At 31.5% G+C, this 22,138-nt stretch overlaps 1 protein-coding gene across 1 annotated transcript; it reads right to left on the reverse strand.

The window, feature by feature from the left end:
- Positions 1–508: 508 nt before the first annotated feature.
- Positions 509–19,855, reverse strand: REPTOR (Repressed by TOR). Its single transcript, XM_023162137.2, has 9 exons — positions 19,249–19,855; positions 13,430–13,828; positions 12,888–13,055; positions 12,371–12,635; positions 10,688–10,908; positions 9,413–9,631; positions 6,613–6,846; positions 6,113–6,235; positions 509–5,917 (listed from the first exon to the last, which is right to left on the reverse strand). The coding sequence occupies exons 2-9, from the start codon at positions 13,821–13,823 to the stop codon at positions 5,820–5,822; spliced, it is 1,722 nt and encodes a 573-aa protein (XP_023017905.1). The 5' UTR covers positions 13,824–13,828; positions 19,249–19,855; the 3' UTR covers positions 509–5,819.
- Positions 19,856–22,138: the final 2,283 nt, after the last annotated feature.

The raw sequence follows: 22,138 nt of genomic DNA on the forward strand, positions 1-22,138 counted from the left end.
TTTCGGTCGTAAAAACCAATTTCGGTTGGACACTATTTGGAATCCGAATTAATGCTATATTTCTCCAGGAATGATTCTAAACGCGACTTTTTCGAAAATCTTTAAAAAGTTACTAATCAGAAAAATCGGTCTCAAGTGGATCTGTTCGTCCCCTTTATTAAAAATTGGGCATAGTAACAGCATTTTTAAATGAATTTATACAAATACCACTTTCCATGGGCTGATTAATTGAATGACTTAAGGGCGAAGCTATTTCTGCAGATTATTTGTTTGAGCTTACCATCTTTCCCAGGTGTTTTTTCAATTCAATATCTTTGAAAATCCAATGACAAACTGGCCTCAATTGCATCAATTTTTGTATAAATAGGGTAGATTGTGGAAATTACTTCAGAAAATGTTTATGGAATAATGGAACAGAAAATATTCAACAAGTAAATTTTTGAGTTACAGAAAGAGGTGAACCTCTCATGAAAAACTATCTCTGAAGGTTTGAAATGAGTCGCACAACTCAACTGTTCTCAAATCGTTTTAATAAAATACATACATTTCTAAACTGAACCTCATAAAAAACAATATTAAAGTAACATTTACAATCGTGTTTTACTCAACATAAATAACAATTAAAGCTATAAATATAGGTACTGCGGTACAAATATGAATTCGTAACAAAAAATATATAAATATCAAATAGTGAAATATAAGAATATACTATATACATGCAAAATACAGCTTTTCTCACCATGAGCAAGATATTTTCATTTTAAAGCATTCGTTTCTGATCAAGGCAAACTGCAGTCCCACTTCTGATAATTTTTAATGAGAAATTACTTAGACTGGGAAACCCAAACTACATATTCTCACTTTTCAATTATTAATAATTAGTGTTTATTGAAACAAAATGAAAATGGTAGACAGTATCTAGGACCTCTCTAAGGATTCATGCAGAATACTGCACTTGAGTTGAATAATTATATAAAATATGGCAAAAATTTTGTTCGTAAATCAAAATAAGATGCTTACTTCAAAGTTTTTACCAAAACTTCCTGACTAAAACAGTGGGTTCAGAGCCGATTTAAAAATGTTACATTTACCGTGATTCTGTTACTCTCTGTCAAAATCCCCTTAGAAGTCTTCTAGATTTTTCAGAGAGTGGTATTGAAGATTATTTTACTATGAATTTTCAACGAAAGACCAAATATATTCATTAAAATATAAACGTCTTACCGTCTTTGTTAGAACGCATTTATTTTGATTCACTGTATGAATTATTTCAAAATCATTTCAACCCTAAGTAGACAATACGTTCCAGTAGAAAAATCACGTGTTTGTATCTACATTTTTCGAGAACAAAATAGCATATAACTTACTTCAAACTAATACTATACTAGTAAAATTACATGATTATGCAAGTAATCTCAAACGAACATGATACATCATCGACTTAATATTACATATTCAGGGAACATTGGTTACTTCACTCATTTTCAATCTCTTATATTTACAAAACTAATAGTAGTGATATCGTTATTATTATCAGGCATTCCAGGTATAAATATCACCCAAAAAATCTGATATTTAGGTGATATTGTACAATTTTTAACTTTCTCCAAGGGAAGAACAATAGTTACCGAGCATATACAGTGTGACCCAGTTCAAGTTGCCACCTTGAAAGAGCAAATTGAAAAACTACAACATGTTTTCAAGAATATAAATGAAAGTGATTACTTTCCGTGACATCCATATAACAAAAAGTGAATTCAAAAAGATTTTTTCCAAGTTACTGCCTGAAATGAATATAATATAATTTTTTTCTGATATTTCATAAAATGCCAGCTTCATGAGAATATACAACAATGATATTTAAATATTTTTATTTCCTTTTTTAGGATCATTGATTGTATAGGAAGTCAGCATAAATGACAACAAGAGAAAGAACATCATAATAACAAACACACAGTACACATAATATAAAATCCGATTGGATCATTTTGAGATGAAAAGGTTAATTAAATAAGAAATGTTTGTCGCTCTTCAAATCTTAATTTCAAATAGTGAATAATTATTTTTTGTGGAGGATATCTGAATTGGTTATTGGACTTCTTTTGAGAGTCTTCATCTAGAACAGAATCTTAAAAAAAATCAAAATTGTATTGGAGAACTTTTTGCAGGTGTAGAAAGGATAAACTTCTACTCCACCCTGATAAACTACTATGTAAATTCAAAATAAATTTTACAAAGAAAATGCGCTCTTTATTAGTAACTTGTCTTATTTGATAATTTTGCCAATAAAAAAAAGCTGAAAAATTCCGAGTCGAAATCTGCCTCTGCCTTCTCAATTTCAAGATTGTAGTTTTCCTACTCAGAATTCGTCTATTTTTTGGTGTAACGGCATCATCCACTGTTGTCATTAGCCTCGTGTTCTGCGTAGATTATATCAATTACTCCTCGCGCCACCTAGCAAACATCTTTATTCGTAGTCCTGTTGGTCATGTAAAAACAAAATTAATCCACCTTCATATACTCGTAGATGGATATTAACAAAGCTTGGAGAAGATATGAAATATATCGAACTTGTTAATTAACTTTTGAAACATTCAATGCAGCACAAGGTGTTTTTTGATATCAGCTATTTGACATTTCTAATAGCTTTTTATAACAGGATCTTATCTGGTTACCCTTCCAAAAAGAAGATCTGAGAAGTGTTAGCATCACAACAGATTGATTTCGATAGTACATCGAATTTTTCAAAAGTCAATCGACAATTTCGATACATTTGAAAACAAGACTGATTTTGAGAGGAAAAACTGCAAGATCTAGTTTTTTTTATTCTAGCAGAGGCAGACTTTGATATATGAAACGTAAGATGAGTATAAAACTCTTTTTTTGATATACAAAATCATTGAGTACAAACTACTACATCTTTGTGAAATATATATTGAATGCAGTAAATTATCGGAATGAACTAGAAGTTTAGCCTTTTCACACCTGTATAAAGATCTCCGATACAATTTCATTTTTAAATAATGAAAAAGAAAATTCCCAAGAAGGTCAATGAAAACTAAACTGAGGCACACTGTTATTGCTTACTTTTCATTTGGCTAACACCTCAAAGGTAACATGTATGATATGAACTTGAAAATAGACACCAATATTTACAAACTATAAAATATTCAAACGAAAAAACTTGTTTCAAAGGAAACACAACAAACATGCAAGTTTTGCATTTTCAAAATTGAAAATATTCATCTTCAAGAGCAGTATAATGGTTTGATTAGTTGTAAAAAAACCAAATCATCCTTCATACAAAAACATGGCACTACAATCATGATTGTGAGTACTAATTTTTTCAAAAAAAAAATGCTCAACACCATCATTACTTTTATTATCCATTAAATTTTTTTCTTCATCCCTACAATACACAGCCCACAAGTCACAGTCACAAATCACCCCTAAAATATTTCAATTTTATGTCCATCCATGCTTAGAAAACAGTGATTGAGAAAAGAGATGCAGAACTTTCCTTTATTTTACTTTTTTACTGTAATTATCCCCAATAAGAGGTATTTTATAATAGAAGTAGATTATTCCGAGTCACAGAAAAAGTTTGAACGAAATTTTATAACAAAGTAAATGTAGATTCACTTTTCAAGATGAAATGACCGTGAAAACAGTTGGAAAATCAACTGGAAATTTCAAGTAATTCACTCTTCAACAAGTGAGTTGATTTTTTATCATCATAAATATTACATTTAGATATTAATTCTGAACAAAAAAATTTCCAACTTTATCACATGAACAATTGGTATATATTAGATTTACTAAATAAAATTAGCTTCCCCCCTCCCCAAGGCAACTATTTCTTGAAATTTTTTCCTAACTTCTACTTCAAAACTTATCCGGTTTGTTTGTCCCATTCAAGATGAAGTTAACATTTGACACTGAATGTTAATGTCTAGAAACGATGAAATCCTTAACCTAAAATCCTAAGATATCAGAAATATTTTTTACTAGGTGGATTTAGAAAGAGATAAGATTAATAATGAAAGTTTCAACAAATGGACAAACAAAATAACAAAATATATATTTCGATGAGCTTTCAAACAATGTAACCCCCCCATTCACGTGAGCAATCTTTTCTATTTTATCATATTTCAGGAGTACAGAGCATAATTTCCATCTAAATAGCCTTCATTGGCGTTTCAACATTTTTTATGAAAAAAAATCTGTTAATGAAGTTACCTTACAAAAGAATGACTCTTACGATACTGGAAATATTCACTTTTCATTGGCCATTGAAATTTATTCAGCTCCAGTTATTTTTCTTCGGTAAATCCAAATAAATCTTTGTAACACAAGGGTGATAATTCAGTGCATTTCTATTGTTTTTCTCATGCATGTGCTAAAATTTATTATGCCCAAAAATAAACTGTCCCGATGTAAATTATTCAAATCACGAAGTATGTATTTCAAGTAATTATTTCATTGGAATAAAAATGCTACTGTGCCCTCAAAAAAAAACAACATATTTCATTTATTTTTCACATTTGTTGGATATTTCCAGTCAAAGTTGAAATACCTATTATCATCGAATAGGAGAAAACTTTGAAGAAAAGACCTTTCAAGGAATAGCACCATCGTTTTTTCACCAAGCTACTTCTTGACTTCGATGGTGGATTGGTTATTTCAGTTTCAAGCAGTAGAATTGTTCAAATCTTTTTCAACATTGTGATATCAAAGTTTTCAACTGTACCTATGAAAATTTCACGAAATAACAATAATTTTTATAATTATTATCAACTGCTTAAAGAGGTTCTTTGACCCAAGATTTTAAATAACAAGTTACGGCAAACGTCACCTTTTGTTGAGGGCATTTGTAAAAAAAATATTGTAATATTAATTAAAAAAAAATATTCAAAACAAACAGTTTAAAATAAAATATTATTATTCGATGGTCTGGATGATGAACATAAAAAAAACACTGACACGCTAGGTGCAGGTTCGCATTTTCCCCAATTCTGAAGATTTGAAAATCTTCAATTTTATATTAGTGACATGTTCATCACCATCTAAGCCGCGAACTCAGGTGCAAATAAATCCTAGCATTCAGTGCATACTGACTAGTTTGTGATTAGGATTGCACATTAAAAGATAGGACTCCCTCTTTAGCTTATACAAGTCTCTAGAAAATTCTTGAGGTTTCTTTCACGGGTGTTTAGAACTATTTTGACTGATTTGAGACAATAAACAAAGCCGATAAGCCAACCAAAGAATAGAAGGATATTATTGAAAAAGGACAGTTTTGAGGTCCAGAATAAGGAAATCTGTCAATAATTGCTAGTTTTGTTTTGCCAGCTATCGCCCTTCATGAACGACAAACCTAATAAGTTGAAGGTGTGCAAGCTAAGGATCAACAAAGTGTTATCTTTCAACGTGCGATTCCTTGTATTGGAGTGATATTCATTTAGAAAAGAGCTGCAATTCCTGTTTTTTTGGTGACCCACTAGTTATTTTGAATTGATCAAATTCTAAGATTAACACTTGCGGAATTCTGAAAAATTTTCTTGTGCAGCAATATACTATTCACAAGCGACCATTGTAATTTAATAGTAATCACTAGTATCTATCGAAAATTGGATCACGATTGTTTGCTTCACCATTAAATAGAAGGTACATTATTTTCTATGAGTTGTTTAGTCACGGATGAAGTGGGAACTTAAAATATTAATTTCTCGACGAAAAATAGAAATATCCTCTACAAATCTCGATTCACCACAAAAATGCACGATGAGATTTCTTTCCTAGATTTACAATCCGGTAACCTATAAATCATCTGCGATTCCCGTAGAATTTCCTCCAGCTTTCATCTTTTCCAGAATCCTATTCACATGTTCAGTTGTGAATCCGGCAATTCGTACCTCTGGAAAGAGAAAAAATGTTATTTTTACGAATAATTGAAAACAGAAAAAAATCAATTCCAATCTGATTCGAGCCATAAAACTATAGAAAACTTTCATGTGTCAAAAATTTCAATGATTGGAATATTCTACATACTGTGGAAAAAATTCATGTTTTCAAAGTCATTCCAGAATTGCAGGTGTCCAACTCAACTTACTTGTAGAAGCTTTAATAACTTTTTCCAAATTAGCTGTCAATTCTTCTTGTCTTTCTTGAGAATGTTCTGTCAGTTTTGCCCGCAGAATCAATTTCGCTTGAGCTATACCGCTAAGGAGCCGTTCTAGAAAGAAAATACTTCTTAATCTCAAAATTAATGTAAAAGTCTTTAATAAAATCCAGTCACAGTCAAAATAGAAGTTTCTCGGAATTGAAGATAGTCAGCTATAAACTTGTATACACTTTTATTTTGACACCCTAAAACTTGTCTGAAAATCTACTTATAGATATCTGAGGTCGAAGGTCAAGGATTTTTTGCACATTTATTGCTAATATCTTGTTTCCTATGGGTTACATGCTATTTGTATTAATTATAGCATTTTCGAGGTAGAAACACCTTCTTTCCCAGATTTCATTCAATTCCAAGGCATTTTATTAAAACATGAATCACAAATGAAGAAATAATGTTTCAAGATGTAATTGAATGTGAAGAGTACTCACTATGTTCATATTCCAAACCGCTCAACTTGATTTTATTGGCCTCGTGTTGAGCCTTTTTCTTTAACCTGCAAGCCCTTGATGCCAGTTTGTTCTTCTCTTTCCTAGATGTAGGCCTCACGTTGAATGGCAATTCACTGACAGGAGTCATATCATTAATTATTCGTCCCAGTTTGTCTAGTTCTTTGCCTATTATGTGTAGTTTTCTGGCATTTGGAGTTAAATCGTTACCATCACCTTCAAAAAAAATTTTCATTACCATATATAAAAATATTAAAACCACATTAAAAATTATATATCAAGTGGAACTCCAATTTTCTAATATTCATCAATGGCAGAGATGATTTATAAGCATTTCGCTAGAACTGTGCCAAAGTTCACTACAATTTCATTATTCGTTCTTGAAAAAAATAAGAATCAAATTATTGAAACAGGGGATTCCTCAAATTACAAATGATATCTGTTATAACCAATACTTGTTAATTGGTAGTGCTCATGATCTATGCTGTTCAACATTCAATATTTTTCACTGTTATGGTGCATATAAAAAAGATAATCATAATACAGTTCACAGCCAGTAAGTTTGGTAAGTCTACTGCTTGCTTTTAAGAAAAATTTATCCCTGGTAAAACTGATTAATTATATAGTAGAACCACTCTAAAAAGCACCAACTACCCACTCATAATGTTTCTAAACAATTATCAACAATGTAGTTTGTCAGTTGTTACAATAGATGCTTTCCCTACGAGTATTTGCTTCACTAGTTGAATTTGACAAATGTCATATTTCAACCAATGATTAAGTTAGGATCACACGTCGAAAACAATTTGAACTGTAGAAATATTCAATTTAAAATTATGGAAAACCATGTGTATATAGTGTGGACAAGAAAATTCAATACTGGTATAGAGGAGACAGCCCCATCTGATAAGAACTCTTCAATATTATAGTAAGCTTTTTGGATGAAAAATGGTTTCATATTCTTCAGAAACCTCATAGTGGGGATGCAGCTGATAGATGGAGGGATGATATTAATAAAAGCTGGGTCATAATAATTTTCATAATTTCTGATTTTCATCAGCCGGCTATATTGGACAAGAAGATCTTATTTACATCTTTACATATGTAAGACATTTATAGATGTAGTGTGATGGAGATGGAACAATTAACACTCCGTGTTCACTGAACATCATTTCAACATCCTAAGTATAATTCTGATGTAGTATGTAATATATATTTCGCCTCTGAATGCCAAATTTTTTTTCCGGTATGCACCAGAATGATTGGTTGTTTCAGAAGTTTTGTCCGTTTTGATATCATTTGTTTTTGTAAGTTCATATCTACATATATATTTATTGAGATATTTATTGTACTGTGTCGTGGTATATACTTTATGGAATAATTTTCTGTGGCTGGTCCACTTATGCTTACAAAGTTTTTCTTGTACAAAAAAGAATCATCAGATCAGAATCATCAGAATTGAAAGAGTATCTAGTACCTATTCATTTGTGGATTTGTTAAAAAATTCAGGTTATTAACTCTACCAAGTTTGTTTATCTTTGAACTTTGCGTTTACGTTTATTCAAATAAATGCTCTTTTGAACTTGTTAAAAACAAACACCAAGTGAATACGCTTCAGAAGAATAATATATCCATACCATATAATAAATATAAATTAGCATGTTATTCTCCCAATATCGTAGAGCCACGGCTCTTCAATAACTTACTGAATTATATTACCGAATCCCCTACCTTAAATGTTTTTAAAAATAGATTGAAAGATATGCTCGTAAAGAAGTGTATTTATTCTGTGGATTACTTTTTGTCCGAAACTGACAGGTAAAATATTATTATTATTATTACACTGATCGATAGAGAGAGAGAATTTTGTACTCTATTCATTGATGTTGTTCATTTTTTCCAAAATTTAATTTGCCTCTTTTCAGCTTATCACTAGCTCCCATGCAATTTTTGGAAGTTTAACACGTATTGGCAATGAAAAAAGCTCGAAAAGTGGGTGCCCCCGATTTGAAATCGCCGAAATGTACAGAAAACTGCGCGAGCTGCAACCGGCGCCAATCAGAACCAGACAAAAACGGCCTTCGTCGACTTCATCGAATCCCGAGCATATAATTTCAATGCTGACGGAATTAATTGATTTGTGTTACATTGGCAACAGTGCATTGATTCAAATGAAGCTTATTTCGATTAGATTGAATAAGTATTGACTGAGATATTACAGTTCAAAATAGACTCATAAAAATTGACAAAACTTTTGAAACAACCTAATACAAAAATTGTTTGGAAAAATAACTGACATCACAAAATCTGTAAATGTTTCAAAGTTTCCAAAACTATAATTTCTTTATAAATATATCATTGAAGATATATGCGAATGATGATAAACAACTTCTTCTGAGATTCCTAGACCATAGGATCTTGTAAGTGCCTATTGGAAAACAATCACTTTCCTGAATAACATCAAGAAGGACACTGGATTATTTTTTTACAGACATTTGTGCAAGTTTTCCCACAGAGGAAATTCTGCAGTCTGGTAGTGATTAGTTGATTGATTTCAGTGAGGTCCTGCTGTTGTAAACTTGCACAATCATCTGTCGGACTTGGTTATTTTCCAGTAGGCATTCGCGAGATTCTACTACATGGGAGTGGTGAATGTTTTGAACTTCAATATAATATTACTTTCTATGTGTTGCAAAAAACCAATGTATTATCTATAAACTTCAAAAGTGAATCCTACTTATAAGTAAATTTGCACATTTCACTAATATGTTCAGATACTAACCTTTCCTAGCTTTTCCACTATGTTTAATACCCCTCACTGAACAATCAGGACTGAAAACTGGATCAGTCACCTGGTTGAGGCGGTGGGGATCTTCCAGTTTGGATTTCATGACTAGACGTTGTCCTTTTGGACCTTTAGCTTGGACATTATATTGCCAAAAGTAACGTTCTCTTTTGGAGGTCGAATTCCTGTTAGGCCTATCGTCGTCATCATCTGAATCTAAAATATTAGATATTGCAGACTTTCAACAAGTTCGAATATCCAACTATAAGCATGAAAAGTCTCCGATAATTGGTCAATATATTTTCAAAGTTGTGGCTAGACAGTGAAAAACTTTATCAATTTTTTTTGTTCTTTGAAAAGGTTTCAAATGAAAATTGTGATATCGCTCATGAATACTATTAAATGTCTTTAAAAATATTGATTACTTTTCAATCATCAATCTAATATTGTGAAAATGTACATCATTGCTTCATGAACATGATTAAGAGGGTGATAGTTCCATAGTGTATAGAAAAAGAATAGTCAATATTATGTATTATATTTTTCAAAAGAGTGCTTACAATTTGTTGATTTTAATATATAAACCAAAGACTAAGAAAACTTTTTCTGGGTTTTAATTCATCAACTGATGTAGAAGCTGTATTTATCATTTGGGTTTTAGTGTTTTTAATTTACATGCACAAAAAAATAATTGTATAACTTGAGAGTTAACAAGTTTTTGTATATCAAATGATTTGAGATCCAGTTATTCAACTTACTCAAAAAAAATTCCAATTCTTTCATTAATTTTCCCAAACTATAACGAAAATGTCACAGGCAACTGAAGTGAGATGGTCAGAGATCATCACCTTATTAAGTATGTCAATTATAATTAAACCAGGTTTCTATTAAAGAAGAAAGTAATACAAATCATGAGATTATAAAACAACAAAAATGAATTGGTGCTCCGGGGCGACTTCATTGATTCCAGTGGTGCATTTGTTTTTCAGCTGCAGGAAAACCCGAAAAAACCTGCAGCACCATATCATCTGAAGATCTTGATCTGTCAATGATTGAAATTATATACGAACGAGTATGTAACAGATAGTCTTGGTTCAATAATTGACCCTTGGAGAACTCCTAAACTTATATTATGACAAATGACAAAAGGAAACAGCCTGAAAAGTAATATTGAATTTGAATTAAAAATCAAATGGAAAATTCACTGAATATGTGACCATGGAATGTATCGATTTGAAAAGTAAAACATGATCAATCTCATACACATCTCACCATTATCTGTAGAAAAATCTTCATAATGTGCATCACTATCTTCATCACTTTCTTCATCAGGAGAAAAATCAGGAGGATCTGGACTTAATACACCACCAGTCGACAGAGAAGAAGTTGAACCAGCTTCAGCTAATGAGCTTGTAGATAATAAGTGTTTTCTTGGTTCTCGCCTTTGCCATATTTGATCAATGCCTAGATGAGTGGGAGCTGAAGATGATAGCCTGAAGTAGTTAAAGCTAGTCATTATGAAATAACTTGAAAAAATCTTCAAAGTTGTTAGTAAAACCTCAAGATAAATAAAAATATTTACACGGGAGAACTAATATTTTAGTAAATATATTTCTGTAAAATAGTTGTGTGGACAGTATCTATAGAAAATAATGAATCACGAAACTATTTTTAAATATTAAAAAAAGTTTTCTACAAGAAATCAACTTTTGTATGTTCATCCTGATTTGAATTATTGCCTCTCATGTGATTACAATGAATGATCTCATTTTAATTATGGCCCAAATAAAATACTGTGCCAAAACTTTGCCAATTTCTTGAATGATCTCTTCGGAACTCGATTGTCTTAGAAGAAGACTATTGAGTGGCTATGTTTTTCTTCAATAACTCATCATTTTATGTATTCACTTCATCACAATAACATTGAATTATTTTCCATGACTTGCACACTTTTTTCAACACAAAAATCATTTGTATTTACTCCAATCAATATATACATTTTTGAGAGCTGTTGCTCTTAACACAATCGTGCTCTGTCAGGGTCGGAGAGGAAGTCACATTTTATTTTAATCATTTGATATTCACACAATGTCTTTATGTTTTTATGTGTGGTATGAAGTTTAGTTTTTTTTTATTTTGTTTTGTATTACTGCAAACCAACAAGGTAAGATTTTTAATATAAAAGATTTACAAAACCGTAACAAGTGTTTTGCTATACAATAACTTCCTCAAGCGGAAATAATTGTGTCAAAGCTATTTTACAGATTTTTCAGCCGTAGTCTGCAGGTTTTAATTCCTGACGTTTTGTCTACTACTGCGGTAGACGTTATCAAACGCGATGTGGTAAAGGTCAAAGTGATCGAATTGGTAGTCGAATTGTTGTTGCCATTGTTCATAACGTAGAAACCACAACCCAGAGAACCTCTAGCAATACCCGTGGTATACCGGATTCCTTCTAGCTTCAGGTCGGTCTTCATTGAAACCAGTTTTTCTCAACACAATAGAAATTGTCGCCTCGGACAAACTTACAAATCAGCTGTAGCTGAACATGCTCTCAAAAATAGAAGGCACTCACATCATCTCGTTCGAACATACAGTAATACTCAATTAAACACAAAATTACTATCCAAGAGTATACAGAGAGCCAATAAACATTCAAAACAGAGTGAATTTCAATATAAAAGAAGAGGCAATAAACATTTATAAAATGTGGCTACCTGTCTTAAATTGTCACTAGATCCAATTATGAGAAACGAAGCCACGCCCACAGATGATGGTATAAAACCAAATTCCAACATTGTAATTTATGAATTGAACAACTCGAGCACTTCAAAAGTTACCTTATCGCTTTTAATAATGTCTACCACAGTAGTAGACGAAAAGTCTAGCATAAACACCTGCAGACCACGGCCAAAAAACCCAGAAAATAGCTTAACATAATCCTTATTAATCTACCTTGATGCCTGACCCCTTCCAATCCTGAGACTGTGTCCATGTGCCATGGTATTCCTTTCCGGGAAAGACTGTCCTAATGCTGAATCAGTTGGAGACCCATAGGGCTCGCTCTTTACCAAAAGTTCGTGCAGAGTGCTGTGTTTCCTTTGAAAACTCGACACGTTCGGTGGAGATGATAAAGATTGGACGAGGGAGGAACTGGAACTATTCTGACTTTCGGGAGAGAAGGCGACGGATGTTTTATACTTGTAGTAGTCAAAAGTACCTTAAAAAGGAATACAAACTTGAAGTAAACAAAAATATTGAGGCAGTTCAGTTGGAATATTTTTTTTTAAAGAATTCAAAATCAATTACAGTTACCTGATGAAAAAAAACATCTGAAAATATCATTAATTTATTTGTTTACTTTCAAGATTATTTCACATTAATGAAAAAACCTGCTGCCAACAAAATGAATTTTTGTAATCGAGAAAAATTGAGGAAAACTATTCAAAATAGCTGGTTAGATTTGTCTCACCTGTAGGAACACTGGAAGGTAAATCCAAATCTTTTTGAGAAATACTCTGAGATGGGCAAGAATTCTGGTTATTATTTATAAGATGATTCGGAGTCAGGCTGTGGCTTTTCTCCAAAATGATGTAGGTACTTTCTTCAGGAAGTAGTAAGTCATCAAAGTTCAAGTCACCTAAAAAAAATACAGCAATTCAACGTCAGTTTAGAATTGTCAATAAGTCTGCTATAATAGGAAGCTAAGAAAAAAACTTTTTCAATTCGCTTCCATATGCCTTCATCAATCCAAGGTACATACTAAGTCTTTCAAAAATGAAATTTCAACATATTTATGAATTATTTTGTAGTCATAATTCAAAATTATATTATAGATACAATGTACACATACATTTTTTTTTCAATTCACTAGCTGTATATTTGATCGTTGAGGTAAAAGTGTATGGTTATATATATTTTGATAAAAATGTGTACAAAAGTTATTCACAGTTTTCATTGATAAAATAAAAAGACTGAAAAGTTTTTCAACAAAAATTCAAAAATCTCTCTCACCTAAAAAGTTCTCATCATTGGCATTCAATTCAGCTAAAGTAGGTCCCTGTATCAGATCAGCCTTATCAACTTGAAAAATATCATCTTCGTCCATGTTAATGTACGACTCCGATTTCAACATTTCGTCATTATTGATCAACCGGTTCAAATTCCAGGAATTGCCCATATCATAAATTTCAGGTGTCTGAATTTGAGCTGTGAAACCTATGTCAGTGTAGAGAGGGGACTGGGAGTTCTCGAAGTCGATGTCAAAACTTCTGTAATCGTTGAGATCTCTTCTTGGGGGGATAGGAACGCTGGCAGACATGTTCATGACAGTGGAGTCATTCACTAGAGGTTCCTGTTTGATTGAGATTCCTGGGTCTAGGAAAAAGTCTTTGCCAAAGTCACCCATGGTACCTGAACATAGAAAAACAATAATAATAATAATCTTTATTAATCCCAAGAAACAAGAATGTTTATAACAGGTATAAAATTTAAAATAATGATTGAATGAATTATTTCAATATTAAATATCAGTCAAATATACAGCACATAAATATATAAATACAAACGCATATATATATATATATATATATATATATATATATATATATATATATATGTATATATGTATATATATATATATATATATATATATATATATATATATATATATATATATATATATATATATATTTTATTTTTTCATTTTTTTTATTTTTATTTCATTTTCATATTTTGTTTTGGTACAATATCTACTATAATAAAAATACATCGTAAACCCAAAGGAAACATAGAACATACCTAAGCAATGAATGCTTGTATCATAATGTTCCATTCTTCCATTTGGGTATCTTAATTTACTTTTTTATACACTGCGAGTTTCGAACATTAATAATAATAATATTGATAATATTGAGTAGATGAATTTGAAATTTATCATAAGAATTATTTTATATTAGTTAGGTTGGTTAGGATAATGGGAAAGAGAAAATAAGAAAGAATAAGTAATAAGTTATAGAGTTATGCATACATATTTACATATACACACACATACATAAATATATAGGTAAATTTTTAAATTATAATGGTACCTAATTGAAAACAAGAAAATGTAATATGGAGATCAGAATTTTAATTAGAGGAAGAAAGCAGAAGCTTTTTCAATTCCGATTTGAATTTTGTTTTTTGATTCATTTTTATTCTCTGGAAGATTACTATATATTTTAACTCCTAAATGAAATATTGATTTCCCCCCAAATTTTGAGTGATATGATTTAACTAGTAGTTTTCTGCTTGTTTTGTATTATGATCATGAAATGTTTGAAACACTACTGAGACAAATTAATAAAGGCTCATTTCTTAGTGAAATCCACTTTTCTCGTGAAGATGACCCATAAAAAATACCACCTCAGTTCTATTTGTTGATGAAACAATTGGTGTAAGAATTCACAAAGAAGATCCCGAAGCGATCTGTGAAAGAGTTCTGAATCAAGCTAAATCCTGCAATCCTGGTTCAAAGCAATTATCCGTTTCTGATTGAGAGTAAAACTGTATCTTTGAACTTCAATAGTTCGAACAGCAGTAGCAAACTATGGCATTAACAAATTTTCATAGTGTGAATAGTGATTCAAGCTAGTCACAACAAACAAACGCTTCAAGTGGAGGAGTAGCGAAGGCAGTTATAAAAAAATAAAGAGATGTAGTGGGCCAACAGGCAGCCTCAAATATAGTGTCCGACCAAAACTGGTTTTTACGACCGAAACCGAAAACGAAATTTGGCAACGGTCTCAGTTACGGCCGAAACCGAAACTTCCTTGTAAGGATTATGTTTTGAGGGAAAAATAATGAAAACGTTATTATAATCAGTCAGTCTTTATTTTTTTATCTTCAAACCACAACGATATGCGACATTTTTACTTATTGATAATCAACGTAACAACCCCTTATTTAAAAAAAAATATTCATTGCATCTTAAAAATACTTAAAATAGGTGAGGTGTTTATTTGAGTAGGTGTAGATTTGAATATTATTGATGGTTTTTCAAAAATATTAAACATAAAATTACTTATTTAAGTTGTTACGTAGTATCAAAATAGATACTTAATATTTATGTAATAAACAAAGTAAATCACGAGTCAATTTGAGTCACGACATGATTAGGCACGTGGACGTGGCAAAATGTCTATGTTGTTTGTATGAAATTCAACGCGCCGAACATGACCGATCACAGCGCCGAAACTCGACCGAAACCGAACTTTCGGACGGACACTACTCAAATGTATTACTTCCTGTTCCATCAACTTATATTTTATGGATTATTGTCCTGGGTGACTGAGCTCGAATTGATTCAATGAAAATATTCATTCTACAAAAGGCAGCAGTAGAAAACATTATTAAACCTATATGGGACTCAACTTGCAAACCAATGTAACAGTTTCAACAGCTTGCCATCTCGATTTCGAAACTAACTTTATAATAAAGGAGTAACAAAATTTCTTTGTGACCTCTGTCTGAACAGTACTGATAATTTTATTACATTGAAGAGCCAGAACAAATGTCCGTTTTAATAATTGTTTCATTTTTAATGCTATGTAATTTTGATTGTAAGTTTCATCAATGATTTTACACTTAATGTATTGACTTATCCATAAATGTATGTTTCAATATGACTGAATAAATATTATTATTATTACTTTTATTAAGCATAACGATAGCGTTTTTTGGTTCATATTATCATTATTTTCCATTAGAAATAAACAAATGTCTAATTTATAGCCTTTTTGTCATACTAGTGTTGTTCTTTTAGCTCAATAATCAATTTTACATACTGATTTCTGGCGTGCAATTCTACTTTCACTTCTTACCATTTTCATGCAAATATTAGTTTAATATTCATAAGAGTTTTATAGGGGTATCACTTTCAAAATAATGATAATCAAATAATGATTTGACATTATTATAAGAATTTTAATTGTTTTAGTTCACTCATATTGCTGGTTTCCAATGCAAACATCACAAGGGGAGAAATATAAAGAAATTTGTCTTTGGAAAATATATCTTATCATAGTCTATGGTAGATTCAAATAACAATGTCTAGAATCAATGATTCCATAATTTGAAAAATATTAGCTAACCTAATTTACTCTTCTTTGGAGCATTATGCTTGTCCTGCAGAAATCTTGCTTGTTACACAAAATGCAACATTTCCCAACTGGTCACATTAAAAGCTATTTTATTACAATGAATACTTTTGTGCTGGCTACAGAATATTGATTAAGAAAAAGTTACATTTTGATTTTCCATAATTACTTTGAAAATGTTTAAACCGGAGAAAAGTGTTCAGAAGTCTTGCCTTTTCCACCAGTAGAAAAAATAATATTCTGTGTTTCTCTTTAAAGGTTAGTTTTAAAAACAAATCGTGGACTTTGCACTTCAATTAAATCTACCTGAAAAATAAGTGTTTTATAATTGTCAAACTATTCACATAACTGTTTCACATTTATACATTGAAAAGTTGAAAATATAGAGTGATTATATTCACATTATTGATAACCAATCATTGTTTAATGATATTTTGGATGACACACTGAATCCAAACAAGAATTCGATTTGGCAGTATTGACATCTAAAATCACCCATTTCAAAACTTTCATAGTGTTCGTTCTTCTACAGGTAACACTTTAACTCAATACGATTCACATCTCCTCATGATGATAAAGAGTGGAGCGCTTCTACAACCCCCTGTTCCAGGAGAAGTAAGGTCTCAACTTAGCATTTATTTCTCAATATCATTTCAAATTTATTCATTTTTCAGATGATGGCAGTTTATTGAATAATCAGCTACAATCAGAGAAGCCATATCATTTATGCTTATATAACCTACTTCATATAACATTTCTTTAACCACTTAACCCCATGAAAACTTTCATTTTCAACTCTTTCACTCTTGCATCAAAGCTATTTTTTGGATTTGTTGGCCATGATCTGCACAGTCCGTTTGACGTTTCGTTTACAAGTAAGGTTCACATCACTGTAGGCAAAACATCCAGCATTAAAACTTGCAGGACTTGACCAACAAGACCAGAAAATAGCTTTTACACAGTTTTCTCTTGCCATGAAATACTACATTCTTTGTTTGAAAATGGTCGAAGGTTTCATGCTGAATTTCATTAGTTCGGACTTCAATAGTCTAATGTGGCTAATATGACATTGTCTAATCAGACAATGGACATCTTTCTATCCTATCCTCACTGTGATATCCTATCCTCACTGTGATTCTATAAGGAATTCTTCTATGTGACTGATTATTACATAACTTTTCATTCTGGCGCCCTCTTGCGGAAAAAGAAAATCATCAAGTAACTGCGGAAATTCTTCAAAATGTCAGACTTTTCGAGACTTATACTTATCTATTTCATTTAATAGAGAACAGTCCTAGCACTTAAGTATTGTAAATTAATATAGTTTGAATTTATTGAAAATATATACAGTTTTTCATCTTTTATCCATACAATGCACATTTTTTCAAGTTTAATTTTTTATAACTTGTTCACATTATCTTTTAAATGAAGTATCACAATTTGAAATACTTAGCAGTTGTTTTTCTAGCAAGAGTACTTTCCCTATTCAAATTCTAAGGGTAATGGACACCAATACATGGGGAAGGAGATACGACAGTTAAGTTTATGATAGAAAGCTGTCACCCTTGAATTAAAAGTCGACAGGTTTTTCCATTTTTTCTCAACAAATGAGTCTTGAAGATATTTAATCTGTTTTGTTTTCAATGCCACACACTGTATGAATTATATTATAAAAATAATTTTTGATTTTTCTGAACTAAACCAATAGTTTCCATAATTCAATTTTTAATATAGGAAAATAGGCTTCATCAGTGATATGTGCGTTGACTATGACAAAGGTTATATCTTGAAGTCAACGCACATACCACTGATGACCTGCTGCAGCAGCAAACACACTAGTATTTCCATTTAACCACGATCTACCAGCTCGTATTTTGTATTTTCTTATCAATTTTTCAATGTTTGACATTGAAAGCTAAGTAAATTTTCTACGTTATGTATGACAAAAACTGCAACTTAGTTTACTTTCTGTAGCACTAGGAGGATAATTAATCGTTCCTATTTTTGATGTAAATGATTTATTTAAGAAAGTGAAATAGTTCCGCTTAAAATATTTTAGACCTTCAAATGAGTTTTAAATATTTTTTATTAAGTATCAAGGACTTTGGTCCCAGTTGGGGACCAATTTTTCATTAATATCATCACCTGTAAATAAATTCTTCTAATCGCGCTTCCCTCCTTAAAGATCCGCCCCTGCTTTTGAAAATCATCTAGAGTTCCCTTTATGGCGGCTGAGTAGCCACGCCAAGACGCAAACTTCCATAACATTTCCTTAGACCTCATAATATACTCAGACATTTTTTAAATCTTCAAACCTTGTGGACAATATGAATATACCTATCAATAAAATGAAGGTCAACTACGTAAGTCCATTAATTGATGAATGTTGAAAATTTTAGCAAATAAAATGCCTGACATTCTGCAGCCAGCGAACGCCACTGCAGCTTTGGCTCCATTTTGATTAGTACTTTTGTCTTTGGATTTATTTTAAGGATAAATCGTTCTTTTCTTTATCATGAAATATATATCTCAAGGTTGTAAGCTACAAGACTTGTATAATCTCAGGAAATATAAATCAATAATTCCATGCATAGACATTCTCCCTCTCACTTCCTAATCAAACAAATGTGAAGTGTAAACAAAAACATATCCATGCCTGCTATCTGTCCTTGGATAATCGAATAATATTCTTACCAGATTATGATACTGCTGATAGATTCTAGAGATGAATTCTTTATTCCGTTTTTAATGTCACAATACAGATTGTTCGCAAAATATTTATTTCCGTACAATCTACCACGCTTGTCGAAAAGCAAGCATGACTCAACAAACTAGACTGTCAATAAGTGTCGTTCACTTGCGTAGTGTTTTGAAACAGTTATGCTAAAAAAGAATCAAATAGGCACCAGAAAATTCACTTGTTTTCTAATCACAACACACTGATGTAACACTTGCTTGAAATTGCTAATCACACTCCGTGGGAATGAATTCAACAAACGGTTGTCGCTTCTCCAAAATATGGAGACCAAAAACATTCAGGAATTTCACCGAAATTTCACCTCGAGCATCGAATTCGCGAATACCCACTTTGTTCTAGCTCGTGGACCGAGGTTGACGAGAATAACGTCAGATTACGGATGTCCTTCAATGTAGACAAATACCGACACGTGACAAAAACAACAACACATTACGTGAATGAGCGAAGGAGACACTCTTGGAATGTGATTGTACACAAATTCCTACTCTTGGGAAAAAGTAATCAGTTACAGGAATACTAGAAAACTGACTGAAGTGATAACATAAAATGATAATATTAGTATGCTATATGACATCTGTTGCTTTTTCATTTTACTGTACTTTATTTCATGGGCGTATCAATATAAATTCGGTCGACACTAAATTTATAATATTTATACAGCATCTCCAAATGAATACGAATCAGCTGTTATCAGAAACTGCTCAGCGTTTTAGAAAATCGGGACTAATGGCTTTTTGACTGAAGCTTGTTACCAATCAATGTACATAATCTACACAGCGTTTTAGAAAATCGGAACTAATGGCTTTTTGACTGAAGCTTGTTACCTATCAATGTAAATGATCTACACAAAATATTTCAATGGCAGAGAGTTCGTTCAAAATCTCTTGAAATTTTCTCTACAGTAGCCTTCAAATTGTAAAATTCTAACAATTTCATTAATACATTAATATTAAACAACATTTTCAAATACAAGCATTTTTCCCAGCTCTGAAAAGAAGAATATATAAATGTTGAATTAAAACATCCCATCAATTTATTATATAACATTCATATGATATAAAAGCTTGTCGAGAGATTTACCTATTTTACAAAAAATCGGGGGTTAATTCAATTCAAAATTAAAATTTTCAATAGATTCATTTTACGCCAGATATTTGTTATGCCTAATATTTATTAAAAATAACATAACCTAATGGATACGGTTTTCCTCAAAAGGTGTACCTACGAACAAACAAATTACTTTCAAACCATTTCCTTCGATTATATAAAGAGAATATGATTCACAAAACAACCCAAAAAATGAATGCGTTTCAATATAGTTATATAATATTAAACGACTTTTTAGAAACACGTTAGGAATCACACGTTGAAAGGTAAGACCTCGTTAGTTCTTAGCTCGCACAAGTTTCTCAAGTTCTGAGAGTTGTCGTTCGTATGGGAGCGACAGCTGATTAACGAAAAAACATTTTTTTTTAAATAGTGTTAGGTTAGCTCCAAAGTGAGTGGGACAATTCGACCCTTCACCGCAACCCGCAAGGGTTTATTGTGGCTCACAACTATTCACAATAGTGTAGGATGATCCATCAGTTGTTGACAACATTGAGTGGTATTTTAGTAGGAACTGATGATTTTTTGGACAAACGGATATAATTATTTCATTTACGAATCCACTGCTTCTAGAAATATGTATGGCAAATGTTTTCTAGGGGTTTTTAAGGCTATACAATGAATTTTTCATAGCAATTTTGGGTAACAATCTTACACTAACGTTTTTCTAGGGGACTTCATTTTTTTTTTGTTAAAATTTGTTTTTCCGTTAACCAGCTTAACTTGGCTTTGCTGATCTCTGTTATTATTTTATACCTATCATATAGGTATAAAATAATAACATATCACATAAAAATATGTTCTAATACAAAACTAATTTAATTACCTACTGATTTTCTCTATAAGATGATAGGACCTTAGTTTACGTGACAGTAATAAAATTAATTAACAACCTTTTCTATTACATATAAGTTTAGAAATTCTTGCTTTTCTTTCTTTGATTTTTTACAAAAAAATCACTAAACAGCTAGTAAAACATATCAGACGAGTATAAAACACAATGATAAAATCAATCTCGATTCAGAGATTTTAAAAAAATTGTAGGAAAACACTCAATCTCACCAACAAAATAATGATATAATTGATATATCGTATTTTGTTATATAACGTATTTTGTGGAGTAGAGGATAGTACAATGAATTTAAAAATTCAATAAAAAACAATGTTCCTAATGTCTCGTTCTATAATTTTCGAGAATAGAATTCGAGATAATACAATAATATGTGTATAGGAGGTAGGCTGGAGAGTTCTGAATTATATAAGGAGCAATCGACCTTGTCTACCCCAAATTTTTGTGCCTACCAATTCAAATTAAACAAACTTATTTCATACCATGAATTACATCTTGTCAATAATATCAATCACAGTATAGTACTTTCAAATGATCTCGTATGTTCTACGAATTTTTAAAAATTATTCCACGTCTTCCGTAAAAATTTCATTCGCCTTGGTCGAACCACCAATAGCCAGTGGCTTTTTTTGGCTCGATCACCTTGTTTGCTCAGATGTGACAACTCAATTCTGGGCACAAGCTGTTTATCTTCGTAGCAACCGAGAAAAATAGGTAGTTGCTTTTCCGTGATTAATTTCTCATTCAAACCCTTCTTCATCGTTGGAGCCTTACCGAATGGGAATACTCGTCAGCTTCTTCATCAACTGTGATCAGCCGAACTAAAACAAAACCCTAGCTGTAATCTTCTTCCCGAAGTGCGTTTCACC

Source organism: Leptinotarsa decemlineata, unplaced genomic scaffold (assembly GCF_025532065.1).
Source record: "Leptinotarsa decemlineata unplaced genomic scaffold, Ldec_3_MD MMD2_tig00002974_RagTag_RagTag, whole genome shotgun sequence".
NCBI classification, from domain to species: domain Eukaryota; kingdom Metazoa; phylum Arthropoda; class Insecta; order Coleoptera; family Chrysomelidae; genus Leptinotarsa; species Leptinotarsa decemlineata.

What these genes read in the sequence shown, in the direction of transcription:
- REPTOR (XM_023162137.2), bottom strand. Translation starts at nt 13,823, where the DNA reads ATGGGTGACTTTGGCAAAGACTTTTTCCTAGACCCAGGAATCTCAATC. An exon ending in GGAAGGGGTCAGGCATCAAG is followed by an intron (nt 10,909 to 12,370) that starts GTAGATTAATAA and finishes TAACTACTTCAG; the next exon opens with GCTATCATCTTCAGCTCCCA. An exon ending in AGTTATTAAAGCTTCTACAA is followed by an intron (nt 5,918 to 6,112) that starts GTAAGTTGAGTT and finishes TTCTCTTTCCAG; the next exon opens with AGGTACGAATTGCCGGATTC.